This window comes from Primulina eburnea, chromosome 16 (genome assembly GCF_022965805.1).
Source record: "Primulina eburnea isolate SZY01 chromosome 16, ASM2296580v1, whole genome shotgun sequence".
NCBI classification, from domain to species: Eukaryota; Viridiplantae; Streptophyta; class Magnoliopsida; order Lamiales; family Gesneriaceae; genus Primulina; species Primulina eburnea.
Genome location: NC_133116.1, coordinates 2,705,052 through 2,722,631, shown reverse-complemented (window position 1 = coordinate 2,722,631; position 17,580 = coordinate 2,705,052). Strand labels below are relative to the sequence as shown.

Sequence of the window (17,580 nt, the reverse complement as noted above, 5' to 3'; positions counted from 1 at the left end):
GAGAAAATTAGAAAACTTTTTAAAAAAAATTTAAAACGAGCAATTTAGTTATTTCAGGGCCAGAATAAAAAAGAGGTGTGTTCCCAAGGACGAAGCCTACTACAACAGAAAATAGCAGTTTTTATATAGTAGGCATGATAAACTTCAAAATCACAATTTCATAAACCATTAAAATTAAAAGCAATATTTTTTTTTGCATGGAAAGCAATATTCAAGATAATCAAAAGGTTAATATATATATCTATCACCACATTCTAATCTAGCCTCTTTTTTGTAGTATATGATCTACCCTCTTTCAACTCCCAATCATACAAATTTGCCCAGAGCCCGGTTTTAAACTCTTAGTCTACTCCGAACTTTCATGCGAAACTTGCTGTTCACCCAGAGAAACATTGGAAAATTGTCACCGATAGAATGAGGCTAGAACGTAGAGCATGAGCGCCGTTGACACAGTTACGAGCAGTTCCTGAGTAAGGCGAAACAGAGTTAAATTGCAATTAATTTCTTGAATTTTATAATTGATTCGATGCATGCCATTTTGCACAAGATGCTAAGTTTTAGGCCATCTAAATGAACGACAAATCATTCACAATTTGGTCTATCGCATTTCGTGTCGCGCACTCAGCAGAACTTTTTATATTTTCCCCGTGTTCCTCATTCTATGAGGCATGAGGAACGTCCAGTGGTGGTATACAATTTCCTTGGAAATGAATCTGATTTGGCCATTTTCAAGTATCTAATCCAAAGAAAGTATGTGGTAGACGGCAATGGTTGTTACCTGGTTGTTGTGCAAGAAAACCGGCACATAGCCAAGTGAATATTCGACTACATTCAGAATACCAGTGTATCCCTACAATTTAACATTAGAGAAACTGTCAGTGTACAAACCGAGCCAAATAAGCCAAACAGAATACAACTAACTTTAACCTAAATAACTGGATTTTGTAAATCTGTGTTTAGTTAATGAAATGTTATTATATGTGGATAAATCATATTGAGACTAGTAAACTAATTTTATATGATGTCAAACAATGAAGGATAAGCAACAACATGTGATTCAAAGGAGAAGGGGACTTTGTGGAAAAATGTAATTCAAAGCATTTACGGTCTCCAAGACAACAGGTGGGATTTGGGATTGGCCAAGAATGCTACTTTCCGAAGCTCCTGGAAATTCATTTCTTGCACTTTCCCGGCAATTCATCTTATGTGGGGTTCGGTCTTGAGAGGGGGCAATTTCATTCGGTTTTGGGAGGATGTTTGTGGGGGAGTGAGTCCTTCTTTCAAAGAACGTTTTCCTTCTTTGTTCAGAATTTGTACATTGTCAAACAAACCTATTCAGTGCTTTGTAGAGGTGGTCAGTGTAGAAGGTAGACAATCTTTTAGGTGGGATGTGTGTTTTAGGAGAGATCTCAATGATTTAGAGATGGGTGAGTTTGCTACTCTATCAGGTGTGCTAGATTCGGTCAGGGTTCAGCTAGGTATGGAGGATTACAGGATGTGGTTGGGGGATTCATCGGGTTTGTTCTCGATCAAATCTTTTTACGACTCTTTCTTTCCTATCTATGACTTCCCTGTCTTTCCTTATCATGATCATATATGGAAATCACTTGTCCCACAAAAGGTTCAGATTTTTTCGTAGACTGTGGCGCTGTGTAAACTCCCTACATCAGATTCGGTGCAAAGAAGATGGCCAACTTGCGCATTAAGTCCTCAATGGTGCACTCTATGCCAGAACAACGAAGAGACTCAGGATCATATGTTGATGCACTGTACCTACTCACGATGTTTATGGAGTAAGGTTATGCAAGAGATCGGATGTCAATGGGTGTTTCCACAGAGGGCAAGAGACATGTTCATTATCGAACCGGGTTTCCCTTCACGGAGCAGCGCTGGCACTTTATGGTATGTCATAGTTCATCTCACATTTTGGAGCATATGGATAGTGAGGAATAACAGAATTTTCAGCAATAAAAATGTCAGCGAAAGCGAATTATGAGAAATCATTAAGTTCAGAGGGCGTACTCATCTTTCGATATCAGATGTTGTTAGGGATTGGAAGTTTGTAATGATTTGACGATAATGTTTAGCTCTTAGTTCTTGCAGAACACTCATCCGCTATTATTGTACTAACAAACTTTCATTATATAATTATTATGTTTCCTATCAAAAAAATACTAATAAATAATCTTATTTTTAGTTTGTATTGCAAAATTGAGATTGTTATTTTTATTCATGTAAGTTATTTTTATTCATAAAAATTATTGGGTATTGATATTATTTATTGCTTAAAAAATAAAATTAATAAATTGAGCAAAAAAAAACTATGAATCAAGGATAAAATCAAATGAAATGTATTAAATAATATATTAAATTATTCGATTTTTTATTCAAGTTTTATAATTTTTATAAATTAGCTTTTCATATATTATTTTTTTGGAAGTAAAGATGCAAGTATCAGTAATAAAAATAATTATTAATCACATATTTTATTTATGATAAATCATCTGGTTTTAAAAGCTAAATTAGGTAACTATTTATAATCTTTACGAGTTAGTACGAGCCATAAAAAAACAAGTAAACATGAGGTTAATAAGATTATTAGTATAATCTTATACTTATCATAGTAAGTAAACATAGCCTAAGTCATCGAGTGTATCTGATTTAAGTAAGAATGAATGAACCATAATGATTCAGCAAGCTGAAATGATTCAGTAAACTGGTGATCGTTCGAGAAATAGTTAATGGAAAATAAAACAATTAATGAATCAAATACTGGAATCCTACTTAGATAAACCATGCCACCTACTCAACTGGATAATAGAAACTTTGTCACAGATCAGATAATGGGAATCTGTCACTAGTATGTGGAAATAAGGAAGCAAAAAGAGAAACCTGAAATATTATCAGAAACACCTAATGACGTGGTAACGACCATAACTCAATACGGCACAGACTCCCTGTCAGGGGAAGGAGTTCTATGAGTAATGATGCATGGGAAAGCCCGTGAGGGCAAAAGGCCCATGTGGTGAGCCCAAGATCGGGATAGCCCATGGTCGTTACACTATCTTTAACGGAAAAGGTTCAGTCCCATGTGGAGAACTTGCTACTGATCAGAAATTTTGATAAATGATGAATAAAAGGACACCCAAGACCATTATTCTCGTTCATGACAAGTGAATGTCACCTTTTTTTAAGTTATAACCAATTTAAACAGTGATGAAAAAGAACTTGCCACAATGCTATTGTCAATCTTGATACATTTTATTGTCATTTTAATCTTGTGGGATAACTGATAAGGAAAAGGTCTGGAGGTTGTCCACTCATGCCAAGTGCAAGGCTATCTACCAAGATGTTTGTAGACTTTAATGAAACTTAAATTTCACTAATTAAACCTTTTGAACACACAGAACAGAGGAAAGATCAATACAGATCAGAAATGTGACCTCGTTACAAGTAAGATTATATGTTTCATCTGAACATGAACTCATAAATTCCAAGATGTTAAACTCAGGTATCTCACATGCACGTGGTGTCAATACTACCTTCAGGTGAAAAAAATTAATTGCTAAGCTTACCAAAGAAGCAAAAGCTATGGTACCAAAAACCAGGGCTAGAGATCGGAGTAGCCTTTTTCCCATTCGCAACATTCTACCTTCATCCTCACCTTCTTCCTGCATTTACAGATATATTATAAGAAATGGCAGGTTGAAAATTCTTCTAGGATGATATTTCCCTAAAAAAAGAAAACAAGCCTTTTTAGGGACAAATCACCACACTATAAAAGAATTCAACAATTTTGTCTTACAATTTTACCGTAAAAGTGGGAGATGAGGGGGGTTCAAATGCTTTTAACTTCTCAAAAATTCGATAGACAAACACGAAGGCTATAAATTGCAAAGGTTTATACTCTGCACTACGTTTGATAAATATCCAAGCTGTCTGCAAAATAAAAACATGTAGTTATCAGTCAATGACCAAGTAAAATGCCAAATAATAGTCAATCTGTCCCACTCTACCTCCTAAATTCCAGCCTAGATAAGAAAACGGAATCCAACAAAAAAGATAAACCACTGCCAAACTCCTACTTACAAATACAGCTGATATTGCCATGTTAATTCGCATATCTTTGACCTCAGATTTGGCAAATCTGAAATATTGACAAAAGGATAGAAGATAGTCAGGTTATGGCAATAAAAACTGTTTCTAAGCTGCAGGAGGAAACGAGATATAGACGGAAAAAGTCAAATAGAACCATGAATCAAAAATCGAAAGCTAACAACACTATTTCCAATCACAAGGATATCTAAATATAACATAGATCCATGGAAAAAGTATACAAAACCAAATGATAGATAATCTAGAGTAAGAATTGTTGAGATTGTGGATTTGGGTCTAACACCACCCAAAAACTAGCTCAATAGGAGATGATTATCTAAGTCTATATATACAACTCTCAAAAACTTATTACAACCGATGTGGGACAACTAACACATCATCTCACGTTCAGAAATGAACAACTGAAGCGTGAAGTTTACAAGACAGGTGGCCCACAAAGACAGTCTAACACATAACGGTGGACCTGAGATATGATATCGTGTTAATATTATGAACTTGTGTTTAACTTTACCCCAAAAGCTAGCTCTACAACTCTAAAGAACTTAATATAGCCGATGTGACGACTAACAAGCATGATCTCATAACACTTACTATCTAGTCGAGCTAAAAGTTTTGTGCATTTTTCTAACTTAAAGAATGAGGTACGAAGGTTAAAGACAACAAGCAGTTGACTAACTTGCAATAGCATTAATATCCACATTCTATGTTGGTGTTGCTTGATGAAAAGGCATACCTTGGGCCCCATGGGACAATTGGCTGCTTATCCGCATACTTTATATCCTTTGAAACCTGAGCTTTGTTCACAAACAAAATTCAAAAAATAAAATAAAATAAAAAAAGCAAATATTAAATTGAAGGAATCAAAATATTAACAAAGAATCATATGATTGCAAACTACAATGGTGTATAAGAAATGAATCCTTATCGACCACAAGATCTACACGCTGATAGCCAATCATATTTGGCACCAGACGTCTTAAAATTCTTAATTAAGTTGGTTTTTTTTCCTGAGAAAGTATATACGCATGAACTATTTCTTTATTAAACTCAAAACTTATATTGCTCTAAATTGCCAGAACACAAAGTTTGCACCTTCTAACCACCAAACCCAATTTCTAGGGAAACTTTTGGTGGATCCAAAGAAGACTAGCATATGGTCCTTCAATGGGATTAACTGTCCTACTAATGCCTTCTGCTCATGTTTGAAGTTTTCTTTCTTGTAGGATTGAGTGACAATTTCATAGATACCGAACTTACAAAATGACTTCTCTAATATATTCCCTTAAGAAACATTTGAATTTTAAGGTTTTGAAATCAAATATTTCAGATCCATACAGTAAATCCATTACACTTTCATAATCAATCACATGGAATCTCTCTAGTCAAATCAAATTAATATTTGCAAACGCAACTTACAGATAACAGAGTACTTGGAATAAACTTGTTTACATATGACATTGCATGACTAACCTTCTTCCTTAATTTATGTTGAGGAGGCAAATCCGTGACAGTAATTCACGAGGCTACTGATCTTAACATTAACAAATCTAGAACGTGCATAAAAATACCAAAAAAAACATACATTAAACGGACCAACTGTCTCGCCCTTCTTCCTTTTCGTCAACTGCGACATCATTATCGAATCGTAGGGCCTTTTCTAACTGAACAAGGACGATTTACGAGTAAATTTGTGGGAATCTAAAGTTTGGAACATTCAAACATCTTCCTAATACATCTAACAAAAGTTATTCTGGCAAAATAGATTTTTAATTAACCTACTCGGGTGGCGGTGGCTTCGTCACCTCTCCTATTAGCATCCTTTAGCTTTTTGGTATAAGCTGCCTTGACCATGTCAAATCCCTCGAGGGGATTCACACCTATAACCTGTATGAAATACACAAATTAGTCAAGCAACTATACAGCGGTTGGACCTACTGGGATCCCGGAGCAACCTAGACAGAGACATTTTAGAACTTGACAATAAAGATTCTGAAAATCCAAGTGACTGGGCCACCCCTAAATAGCACAAATGTAGCAACAAACAGGTAAATGTGCATACTAAATTACCTCGTATGGATTAAAATCACTGTTTGCACCAGAACTACCGGCGGCTGAGAATGCAGCACGCACCACACCTTTGCTGCTCACTGGATAAATTCTGGAAATCCTGCAAAGAATAAAACCCAAATCCTCGATTCAAACGGAGTGGAAAAACCAAACTAAGTTGACGTGAATTTTCATGGCACGACAAATGCTGTACCTGAGAAATGAAGTGGGAAATTGACCTAATGGAGGTGAACCACCTTTGAGGAAGCATCTCCTAGGAAGCAATTGTGAAGTGTTGAGAATTTGGATCACTGGTAGAGCCATGAATTTGAGGAAGTTTGGTGTTTTGTCGGAAATGTGGTCGAGTTAGTGTAGTAGGGATCAGGGTTAAGGTTTTATCGTGAATTTTGTCCCGAATCGTGAACTATCAAATTATTTGGTTAAATTTATTTTTATTTTTTGAAGAAATTTGGTTAAATTTAGTAAACTATCTAAAAATAAATTGTTTAAATATTTAAATAGGATTAAGATAAACAATGAAATATCGTTTAGTATTATTTTGCTTTTGGACAGAGTGATGTCTCTTGTTTTATATGTTTTAAAACTAAGTTCATAATTGTTTAAATAATTTTTATATCTATCAGTTTCAGCTCCTTTTGTTTACTTTTAAATTATTGTCTATATTAAATTTTATGTTCATCCACTTTATAAATAATAATATGATTTCCTAAAAGAAGAACAGGGAAAACAAAAAACAATAATACAATGTCTTCATGTCGTTATCTCACAAAATATTTGAGTTAGTGAAGTAGGTGAGTATACACCAAATTATTTAGAGTTTGATTCTTTCCGTCAATATTTTTTGCTTGAGCTTATCGCATGCACTTATCTAACCATTATTTGTCAACTAAAATAAAATTTTTCACATTGTTGTATCACCGGCTGAAAACATAGTTGACTAAGAAAATTTTCCATTAAAATGAAAAATTTGAATCAAAATTTTGTGATTTTCAATTTAAAATTCTAGATATATGCAATCTAAACTTTTATATAACTTAATAATGTTTATTGATATTCAAAGTAAACTTTTGTATACATTTTAAAAATCATGTAGTATTCAAACTTGACTTTTAAAATTTCTACAAAAAAATCCAGAGATATTCAAGATGTTAATAAAGTTTTAATGATTTCATGTTATTCAAAAAAAACGATTCAACCTAAAAATTCGGATAAACATTTAATTGATAAATATCTCAAACTTGTTTATTCACTTTCATTTTTTTTACAGATAATATAAATACGAAAACTAATTCATTCATTCATTCATTCTGCTCCACATGCTTTTCATTTTCTATGGGGTTTATTTAAAAAAAATTTATTGCTAATGTGTTTGGTTGATTGATACGTTACTATTTTTTTAAAAAATAAATACATTAATATACTTTAAAAATCTATGAACACATATATAAGGATAATGATAATAATAAATTAAATATATTAAATTTATAAAATCACACAATTGAAAATATTTTAACATAATTATTCTATATTTTCAAATATAAATAATTGTTTTATTTATTTTTTGTCAGACATATTGTCAAAAAAAATGAATGAAATATTTTAAGTTTAATTATTTATTAATATTAGAAAAATTGTTATGTACTTTTCAAAAAATATTAAATAAATAAACATGTTGAATTGACTTGAATAATTATAGTTTAATTTCAATAAATTTAGTAGTGGCTTATTTATCATTGAAATTAAATAAAAAGTATTCATGTTTAACTATTAGTTCAAAAAAAGATAAAAAAAAAAAAACACAATCATATATCACAAAATTCATACTATTCTATGAAAAAGTTTACAAATGTCAATAAAAATCTTGTAAAATAAATCTACAAAATTAAATAAAAATCTTTAGAATTTTGTGAGATTCTACAAAAGTCGAGTCTAACTTTATCGATAATTTGGAATTTTTTTGAAGTCATATGGAATAATTACTCGATTTAGTAAACAGCCGTTAATTATTAATTTATTAGCTGATTAAAAATCACTAAATTGATTAATGAACAAGTGGACCTGATAAATCATGGAAAAAAAGTTAATCTAACACAAAGGTGATGGTCTTCGAATTGAGTAAGATAGGGAGAACATACTTCAAATTTGAACATAATTTTCCGCAAAGAATTAAGTTCATTAAAATTTACAAGCGTGTTTAGAACTCGTGACTTTCTGTATATTCTTTCTGTATATTATATTAATTTATATCCATTTCTTCCTCTAAAAGCGTGAGTATATCCATATCCGTAAGTTCTTGAAAAGACAAAAATTTGTATCTCACCGATTGTATTTTATGAGATATATTTTTTATTTGGGTCATTCATAAAAAATATTATTTTTCATACTAAAAATATTAATTTTTATTATAAATATTGATATAATTGATCCATATCACACATAAAGATTCATCGTTTTCTATGGAAAGACACCGCTCTTGTAAAAAATAAGATGAGAGGTGTGGGCAATTTGACCAAATATATTATTCATAGAAGACTTGGAGCCCACACAGCAATAATTCTATCCAATTCTACCAAACAGAATTGATCATCTAATCGATCAATTAAGAAATCGAGGAATCAAAATAGATATATTACATGGAGAGATATATAATTCACCGGTGCTTATAATTAAGAATTTATTTATAATATATCTTTTAAAAATAAAAATCCTGCTCGTTCAGACAAGATTGAGTGGTCCCCGAATTCTCAGACAAACTAAGCAATTCCTCCAAGTAATCCGACCCCAAATCCTCCAAAACCAACGTATTCTCGTCAGCACTCGCTCCGCTTTTGTACTTTTGTTTCTTGGTATTGACTTTTCTTTGCATGGAGTATCTCTTCTTCAGAGCCAACACCGGCGATCTCCCGGCCTCGAATGTACACCCCGTTTCTCTGAGAGATTCATAAACCACTTCCGCCGGGAAATTGAGCACCGCCGCATTGCCACGCAGAGCAAATGCCGCCTGATCATAGGCCATCGCCGCCTCCTCCGCGGTGTCAAACGTCCCTATCCATACCCTCACGCTGTTCCTAGTTGAGTCCCTTATCTCCGCCGCATATTTCCCCCATGGCCTCATCCGAACACCTCGATACGTTTGTTCTTTGACGGACTCCTGCTCGTCGACAAATTGTCCAGAACTTGAATGGTACGGATTGATCTGATCATGCCCATCGGACAAAACTCCATACAGAATCATATCTTCGGAGTCATTCTCATTGAAAGGAAGGAACTGGGATTCAATAGAATGAGCGGCACCATATGACGACGACGACTCGGGTAAGAAATGAGAGAACGGGTCATGTAGGTAGGAAGAATCCATGAATGAATATGATGTCAGTATGTGTGTGTGTTTGTATATATAGCTAGCAAGCTACAGATTTGACTCAGGAGTTTGAAATCTTGGTTTTGATTTGGTCAGATTTGGTAACGTGAGAATGCTAGTTTCTGAATTTGCAGACAAGTACATATAGGGAGCGGGAAGGAGTGATATTAAGACAAAAATGCTTATTATTACGTTCTTAAGTTAGATCATCGATCGATCATTATTAAACTAATTTCCGTCTTCACTCACACGTGGGTCAAAGCATATTTTGACCATGGCGGCATATGGTGACGTCACCAACGATGGGTGGGTGTGGGGTTTGTACTATTTGGTCCACTTGGCAAGAAGGGTGATGTGTAAAGTGACCAATTGGCCATGATTGATTTCACAGGCACCAATCCCAAATAGGCCTATCCATATTATGTGTGTATATTTTTGTAATGGGCGTGAACTGGGACGGAGCCAGAAATTTTTTTGATCTTGAGCTGAACGAGACTAGCGTGAAATTTTTTTTTTGATTAAATTGCGTGAAATTTCCAACGAGACTAGCAGTCATATTCTTGTTTCTACGGCTAAAAAAACCCTCAAGAATGGACTACCAAATTGGACTAACATTTTTTAATAAACTAAAAATACAAGGCTAATTTTTTTTTTAAAAAAAAGCTCAATCCATATTTCTAGTTAAGCCCAAAATTATAGCCTGGGCTGGAGCCCACCTCAGCTTTTGGGGTGGCTCCGTCCCTGGATGTAAACAATAATTGTAAACATAAAATTATCTAAATCCCATTTCAAAAATTTGTGAAGAAAAACATGAAAATACTTTTTAAAGCATTTACAAACCATGTTTAAGTGATTCTAATTGGCTAACTGGCCTAACATGTACATTAGTCATGTTACTAACTTGAACTTGTGAGAAAGTTTGACCATTTGATCGCCACAAAGAAGATAGTTCACTCACAGTTGTGCATGGTCAAAAGTGATTTTGGTGGTGATAAATAACTATGCAGTACTACTATATTTTATCCTTCTATCATAATTTTCCAAAATTTAAATATCAAGCTGGTGCTCGGAGCTAATCTAGTGTGATCAAAACAAAGATTGAGTCGAGCTTGGATCGAACCGAATGTTTCGTAATTTTGATAGTCATTTTATAGTTAGGTTCTGCTATATTATGTTGTCGAAATTGGAATGTTTGGGCACTCATGGTTTAATCGATGAGGTCAAAAGCCATTAATAATTATTAGTGACCGTGTAATTACAAATTTCGGAAATTTTGAACATGTTGGAATGGGACGATGAAGATGCGTGTATGAGAATTTCAGTCTGAAATAATTTTAATGAACAAATTTATGGCACTATTTCGTAAGTATTATGGTCAACAAATTCCAGAAGTTTTTGGAAGTCTTGGGAAATTCAAAGATTTAGTGGTCAAAAGCTCCAAGTAGGAACAAAAAATTTAATTGAATAAGTAATCTAAATTTGATGATTGAAGGGTTTGATTTATCTTGTTTGCCCCAGCGCAAAGAAAAAAGTGGTCTTAAAAGCAATATCAATAAAGGTAGAAAAAATAGTTTTTATTCCTTGAATGCAATAATATGTACACATACATATATAATTTGTGTGTGAAACGAAATATATATATATATTTAAAGCTAATGCACGTGTGACTGTCGATCATTGGCAGATCAACTCGATTAAAATAAAGTTAAAAATGCTTACATTTTAGACGAGGATGGCGAGCAATTGTTTCATATTTTTTTTCCTTTTTTCCGGGTTTTGGAAAAAAATATGACACTCAACCACACTCATAATAGATGTGCCTCGTACCAAAATTATATATATAATTGATCTCATTGGCAACTATTGTTAGTACATTCACGTGTCATCTACTCACCATACATCATCTCAATGATGCTTACATATATATCCCGAGTGAATGATTGGTTTCTCTTACTTTTGATGATTTGAACTTGGTTCAAAATTATAATTACCACGAATAGCTAATTCTGCTCACTTTAACTCAAATTCAAAATTTAATCGGTAAAATAACTTGATGTAAGAAAAATCCTTATAATAATTATTTCGCATCACAATAAATTTTCAGAGTGAATAACGATTATCTATTTTGAATTCGTATTTCATAAACTTAAATACTTTAAGATACCAGTTGATTCATGAGACAAGATGATAAACATGTATAATATTAGAATGATAAATTAATATATATGAATAATATAAATATATGTAACTATAATTTTATTTAGAACTTAACTCAAACATTTGACGAAACTATGATATAAACATTTAGGATTCGTGAGATATTTGTCTCACAAAATAGGATTCGTGAAACCGTCTCACGCAAGTTTTTGCCGTCAGTTGTAAAATTTTAGTTGTAAAGTATATATATACTATTTAACAAAGACAAAATTTTATATTATAAATGAATATTGAAATATAGGTAATTAAAAAATTCCAACAATGTGAATGAAAAAAGGCAAGTATGGTCCATGGCTTTTCTTCATAAATTAAAAGTATCATAATGTACATGGATAGGTGGTTTGGATCGATTTCGTTTCTGGTTCTTCCAAACCGGTTCTTAAAGGAACGGTCTGGTCCAATATCTATTTGAATCGTCCCGTTAAGCATCCTAAGATGGAGACACAATTATTACTCTTTGATGTGCAATATGACTGAATAATTATTGAGCTAATTGGTCACAGATGAATCAGGTCATGTGCAATATACTCGCTTCGATAAAATTATTATTTAATTCGGTGATCATCGAAAAAATATAACTTATTTCACCAATCTCGACACCCTGATATCAATGTCTAACTATTGTATAATCATGTTATGCGCATGGAATAAGAATGAATTTGATTTCTTATCATATTGTAAAAAATAATTTTAGTTTTTCGAATATGTTTTATATTGCCAGAAGATATTGTATTTTCGAATACGATGAGATATTTTGCCTATATGCTATATTCCCATTCATAGAAATCGTTGGACTCACTAGATAACGTTATCCTTCCAATCGCCATGCTCTCCCTCACCCCTAAGCCACTCTCACTCTCCCTATCCAACCCATTCCTCGCCGTCGACCACCATCTACGCCGTTACCAACCGCCTACCCCGCCCTCTCATCCCAAGTTCACACCTATATCTGCCATCATTCTTCCTTCCTCTTCCTCCGCCAGGTCTCAACAAAAGCAACTCTACCATCCTTACCGCCCACCGCCCTCTCCTGTGCCACCCAAATACCGATCCCTCGACACCAGCGCCCGCCTCGATATACTTTCCAATAGATTAGGTCTCTGGTTCGAGTACGCCCCTCTAGTCACCTCTCTATATCAAGATGGATTCATTTCCACCACTCTTGAAGAGATCACCGGCATTCCTTCTATCGAGCAGAACCGACTCGTTGTCGCCTCGCAGGTTCGCGACTCTCTTATTGAGTGTTGTGATTCCGATACCGTGTCCTTTTTTGACTTCCCGGGATCCCCCGAAATTCTCTACGAAATTCGAATCTTGAACACCCCACAACGCGCTTCTGCCGCGAAGTTCATCATAAAGAATGGTTTTGAAGGGAGGAGAGCCGGGGAGTTGGCTAAATCTATGAAAGATTTTCCGCGGAGGGATTTCGAGAAAGGGTGGGAGAGTTTTGATGGGAATTTACCGGGGGATTGTTTGGGGTTCATGTATTATAGGCAAGCCCAAGAGCATAAATCGGCGTCTTTGCTAGAGCTGAGCAGGGTTACATTGGAGAAGGCATTGGAGGTGTCAGAATCGGAACTTGCCAAGCAGAGAGTTTCGGTGGATTTAGAGGGGAAGGATGGAGTGGAAGGAGATGGGAGTGCTGTTAATGAAATCGTGAGGGTTCCGGTTGTGAGGATGTCAGTGGGGGAGGTAGCACAGTCGAGCATAGTGGTGGTTTTACCTGTTTGCAAGGCGGAGGGGAAGGGAACAGAGGTGGAGGAGGCGCCGTGGGAATGTGGAATGGTGGGAGATTTTGGGGTTGTTGAGGCGGAGAAGGGGTGGAACAGGTGGGTGGTTTTGCCCGGATGGGGGCCGGTGGCAGTTTTGAAGAGAGGAGGGGTGGCAGTGGCCTTCAAAAGGGCGGGTGATGCACTGGAGTGGAAAGGCAGGAGGAGGGATGCAGAGGAGCAAATCTTGGTGGTGGCGGATCGAGGAAGGAGAGAGGTGGCGCTCGACGACGCATTTTATTTGGTTGTGAGTGGTGGTAATGGGAGTGGCGAGGAGGGGTTGAGAGTCGAGAGAGGTCTGAAGTTGAAGGATATAGGGGTGGTGGAAAGCTTGGGTACTGTTGTATTGATTGTTAGGCCACCTAGAGAAGACTATGAAGATCAACCAGGTCCCGAAGATTGGGATTAGAATACCTCTTATTTTCTGCTATGTTTGGTTGGTGTAGATCACGAACGTGGTAGGAGTGAAATGGGGGAGCAAACAATAGAGCACAAAGATTTATAGCAAATTAATATTTTGGTGGAATTTCATTTGGATGATATTTGCTTGTGTTGGACTCGGTGAATTATGAGCAAGTATTTTGTGAGAAGGTCGATCTTTATTCGTGTGACGAGTCAATTATGTTCATATTTATAATAAAAAATAATATTTTTTCACGTGTGACTCAAAGAAAAAATTTATATCTCAAAATTGATTTATGAGATCATCTCACATGGATTTATTTATTAAATTATTGTCCACCTTGTTCAGGAGGTTGCTGGATTTTGTATGGGCATTGTGAGCACGTTTTTATATGAAAATTTGTTATGTTATTAACATTGCTAAAGATCCCGTGTGTTATATCCACAATGGGTGAGTTCGTATTTAAATTACCATTTTATAAAATGATTTTATCGGATAAAGATTTTTTTTTTTTTTGCTATTTTTGGAGTAGACTGACATCTTATTTTAATATTTATATTATATTAAACTCTAACAAATGCACGTGTCAAACAAATTAAAAGAAAATCCCGAGGAGGGAGAATATTAATTTATCGATTATAAAACAAATTAATTCTGAAAATAATTTATATAAAATCATAAATACTAATAAACATGTAGTTACTTTGAGTAAAATCTGTACGATATAAAAAAACAATTTGGATTCACCTCACTTTTGTGGCTTATTGTTTCTCTTTTTTTTTAAAAAAATGTCTTCATTGTCAAACATTATTTTTTAAAATGTTTTACCAAATACTATATCAAGTCACAAAATAAGGGATAACTCAAGCCTCAGGAAAAACTTTTTAAGTACATATTTCACAGCCGAAAATTAGAATCTCCTCATTCTGCTAACAGAGACAGAGTTCCGACCATCTATTCTATGGCCAACATCGTTCGCAGTTTGCATTGCGAATAACAATAGCCTTTTTCATTGTAGCTCACCACAATCATCAATCACAACGGTAGACGATGTAGAACTGGACTGGGAACCAACGTTCTCCATCTCCTTCACCACGTCATATCCTTCCACAACTTTGCCAAATACGACATGTTTACCATCAAGCCAACTTGTCTTGACAGTGGTGATAAAGAATTGTGATCCGTTTGTGTTCGGCCCAGAATTTGCCATTGATAACAGGCCTGGCTCTGTGTGCTTTAGTTTGAAATTCTCATCAGAAAATTTCATCCCATAAATCGACTCTCCTCCAGTTCCATTACCTCTCGTAAAGTCTCCTCCTTGACACATAAAACTTGGAATAATACGATGAAATTTACTACCCTTGTAATGCAATGGCTTCCCAGAAGCTCCAACCCCTTTCTCCCCAGTGCAAAGAGCTCGAAAGTTCTCAGCAGTTTTTGGTGTGCTGTCAGCGAACAGCTCCATCACAACTCGTCCAGCTTTCACCTTTCCGATCAAAATGTCGAAGAAAACCTTCGGATTCTTCATCTCTCTGAAATCAAAGATTTACCAAAAAGATATACATTACAAGTTTGCAATGCTTAGGCTAAAAGCTCGTCTAAAATTGGATAGTTCAGTCATCCCTGGCGTGCGTGCAGGTTATGTTCATCTTCCTCTATATTCCTAAACATATCTCCTACCCCTAAATAACACAGCTGCTATTTTATTTTTTTGAATTGAAAGAAGAAATCTTGGGGTACATAATTAAATATTAGGATAAATGATAAGATAATGAAAGATCCTAACAAGATTTGAGACAAAGAAGAACAGGTAAAAATGTAATTTTTTTTAACAGTTCTAAGTTTTTAAAAAACAGATAATTAACGAGTCAACCCAGGTAAAATTTTGGAAAACGAGGATGAATTATAAACAACATCATACATACTAAATTTATGCAGAGAGTAACCTAATTTAATTAACAAGCTGTCCCTTATTCAAATTCAATACTACACCCAAAAAATTACAAAATCACATACAGGCAAAAAAAAAGTGATACAGATGAATAGGAATTATCATTCACATATGCAAACCGCATACAACACCGCATATTAGCCAAATTCATACACCAAATCCAATTCAAATCCCAAGGAAACTCCGGAAAAAGTTGGAAACAACTTTCACAAAAACCAATTCATCAAATGCAAAACAAATGTTCATCCGGTGTTAAATCCCTCTTAGATAAATGAACATTTAACATCAAGAGGATTAAAAACTACGGAAGATACAATGATTTTCAATATAGCACAATTTTTGAGCCCCACAAGCTTCTGGAAATTAACACCTGTGACGCCTTCGATTTGTGCACCAACACATACAAATCGGTTGAAACTCAAATTCCATTAAGTAAATAGAGGGATCCTCACCTAACACCTTTGATGAGCGATGATGAATAGACTGAAATGGCTGCTGGCATGAACTCTTATTGGGTTTATCTAGGGTTTTATCAGTTGATTTACAAAGTCCCCCCTTCTTTTCAAGGTATTTTCAAATTCCTCCCATTTTCTATAATAAGGTGCAAAATAAATAATATCGATTGAGCTCGAGTATTTTTTTAAGTTAAACTCTCGACTACATCCCATTTTTATGCGTAGTTTAGCTCGGTGACACCCTTGATTTTAAAAAAGAAAACAAAAATAATAATATGAAAACGAAGTCAGAAAAAATAACAAATTGCTTTCATAATGAAAAGAAAAAACCAAAATTTTCGTAGCACGATTACACGCATTTTTTGTATAATTAAAATTTTGTTATCTTGAGTTTCAAAATAGATAATTTAGGAAAATGCACTTTCTAATATTCATGTGATGTTCTACTGTTGCAAACTCGGAAAAAATAAAGCAACATGATCATATGAATGTTCCTGACACAACAAAGAAGTTCGAGCTGGAGCTCGGCTCAAGATCACATGAACGTTAATCAAGACAATGAGTTAATCAACCAACAATTTAATTCAGTCCGATTGATTTAAACATGTTTATATATAATATAAGTACGCCAAATTTCAGTGTTTTTTTTTTTTCCGATTTCCCCCAATTTCAGGTACACGCTTGTTTGATTATATTTCCCAAATTTCCATTTTTGACCAATCTTTTGCTTTTCCATTTTTTTAGCAGTTTCTGCACCTTCCAATATAACTATCGTATTTTTAATTAAATATGTTATATTTCTTAATCACAACCGCCTTCTTATACTAATAAAAAAATTAAAATAGTTTGGATTGGATTAAAAAATTAAAGTGTTTGTGTTGAAAAAAGTAAAATCGGTTTTCACATTCGAATAAATGTTAAAAATAGCTTTGTTGTTATTTTTAAATAGAAGTAAATAAGTAATAAATTATAGCTTAAAAAAAGTAATATTTTTTTAAAATAGTTTTTATAACCAAACAATATTTTTTTTTAAAAAAACTATTTATTTTGGAAAAACTATTTTTAGTCCGTTATTGTTTCTCCAACCAAACTCGAATTAACATTTTTTTTTTATTTTTCAGAACCATAAAAAAAATACTTCCCCCAAAATATTCGGAAAGCAGTAAAAATAAAAATGATTCGTGCGTAAACCGGTCGAATAGAACCGGGAGATATTTTTGACACACTGTGCCATAAAAAAG

General features: G+C 34.2%; 4 protein-coding genes across 5 annotated transcripts; 1 reads left to right on the top strand and 3 right to left on the bottom strand.

The window, feature by feature from the left end:
* Positions 1-168: 168 nt before the first annotated feature.
* On the bottom strand, positions 169-6,586 carry LOC140816802 (protein CHLOROPLAST J-LIKE DOMAIN 1, chloroplastic-like). The gene is made up of 10 exons (XM_073176260.1): positions 6,377-6,586; positions 6,184-6,283; positions 5,896-6,000; positions 5,699-5,773; positions 4,850-4,905; positions 4,090-4,147; positions 3,814-3,939; positions 3,576-3,671; positions 779-850; positions 169-466 (listed from the first exon to the last, which is right to left on the bottom strand). Exons 1-10 carry the CDS (start codon positions 6,484-6,486, stop codon positions 404-406), a joined length of 861 nt encoding a protein of 286 aa, XP_073032361.1. The 5' UTR covers positions 6,487-6,586; the 3' UTR covers positions 169-403.
* A 2,217-nt stretch (positions 6,587-8,803) lies between these two features.
* LOC140816660 (ethylene-response factor C3-like) lies at positions 8,804-9,677 on the bottom strand. The gene has a single exon (XM_073176052.1). It carries the CDS (start codon positions 9,539-9,541, stop codon positions 8,876-8,878), a length of 666 nt encoding a protein of 221 aa, XP_073032153.1. The 5' UTR covers positions 9,542-9,677; the 3' UTR covers positions 8,804-8,875.
* A 2,863-nt stretch (positions 9,678-12,540) lies between these two features.
* LOC140816744 (rubisco accumulation factor 1.1, chloroplastic-like) lies at positions 12,541-14,187 on the top strand. Its single transcript, XM_073176168.1, has one exon. The coding sequence runs from the start codon at positions 12,587-12,589 to the stop codon at positions 13,937-13,939; it is 1,353 nt and encodes a 450-aa protein (XP_073032269.1). The 5' UTR covers positions 12,541-12,586; the 3' UTR covers positions 13,940-14,187.
* Positions 14,188-14,779: 592 nt separating this feature from the next.
* LOC140817438 (peptidyl-prolyl cis-trans isomerase CYP19-3-like) lies at positions 14,780-16,467 on the bottom strand. Of its 2 annotated transcripts, none has more exons than XM_073177117.1 (2): positions 16,337-16,467; positions 14,780-15,465 (listed from the first exon to the last, which is right to left on the bottom strand). In XM_073177117.1, exons 1-2 carry the CDS (start codon positions 16,384-16,386, stop codon positions 14,943-14,945), a joined length of 573 nt encoding a protein of 190 aa, XP_073033218.1. In that variant the 5' UTR covers positions 16,387-16,467; the 3' UTR covers positions 14,780-14,942. The 2 variants fall into 2 exon arrangements, with proteins under 2 accessions (XP_073033218.1, XP_073033217.1); XM_073177116.1 differs by having other exon boundaries at positions 16,255-16,362.
* Between the last annotated feature and the right edge of the window lie 1,113 nt (positions 16,468-17,580).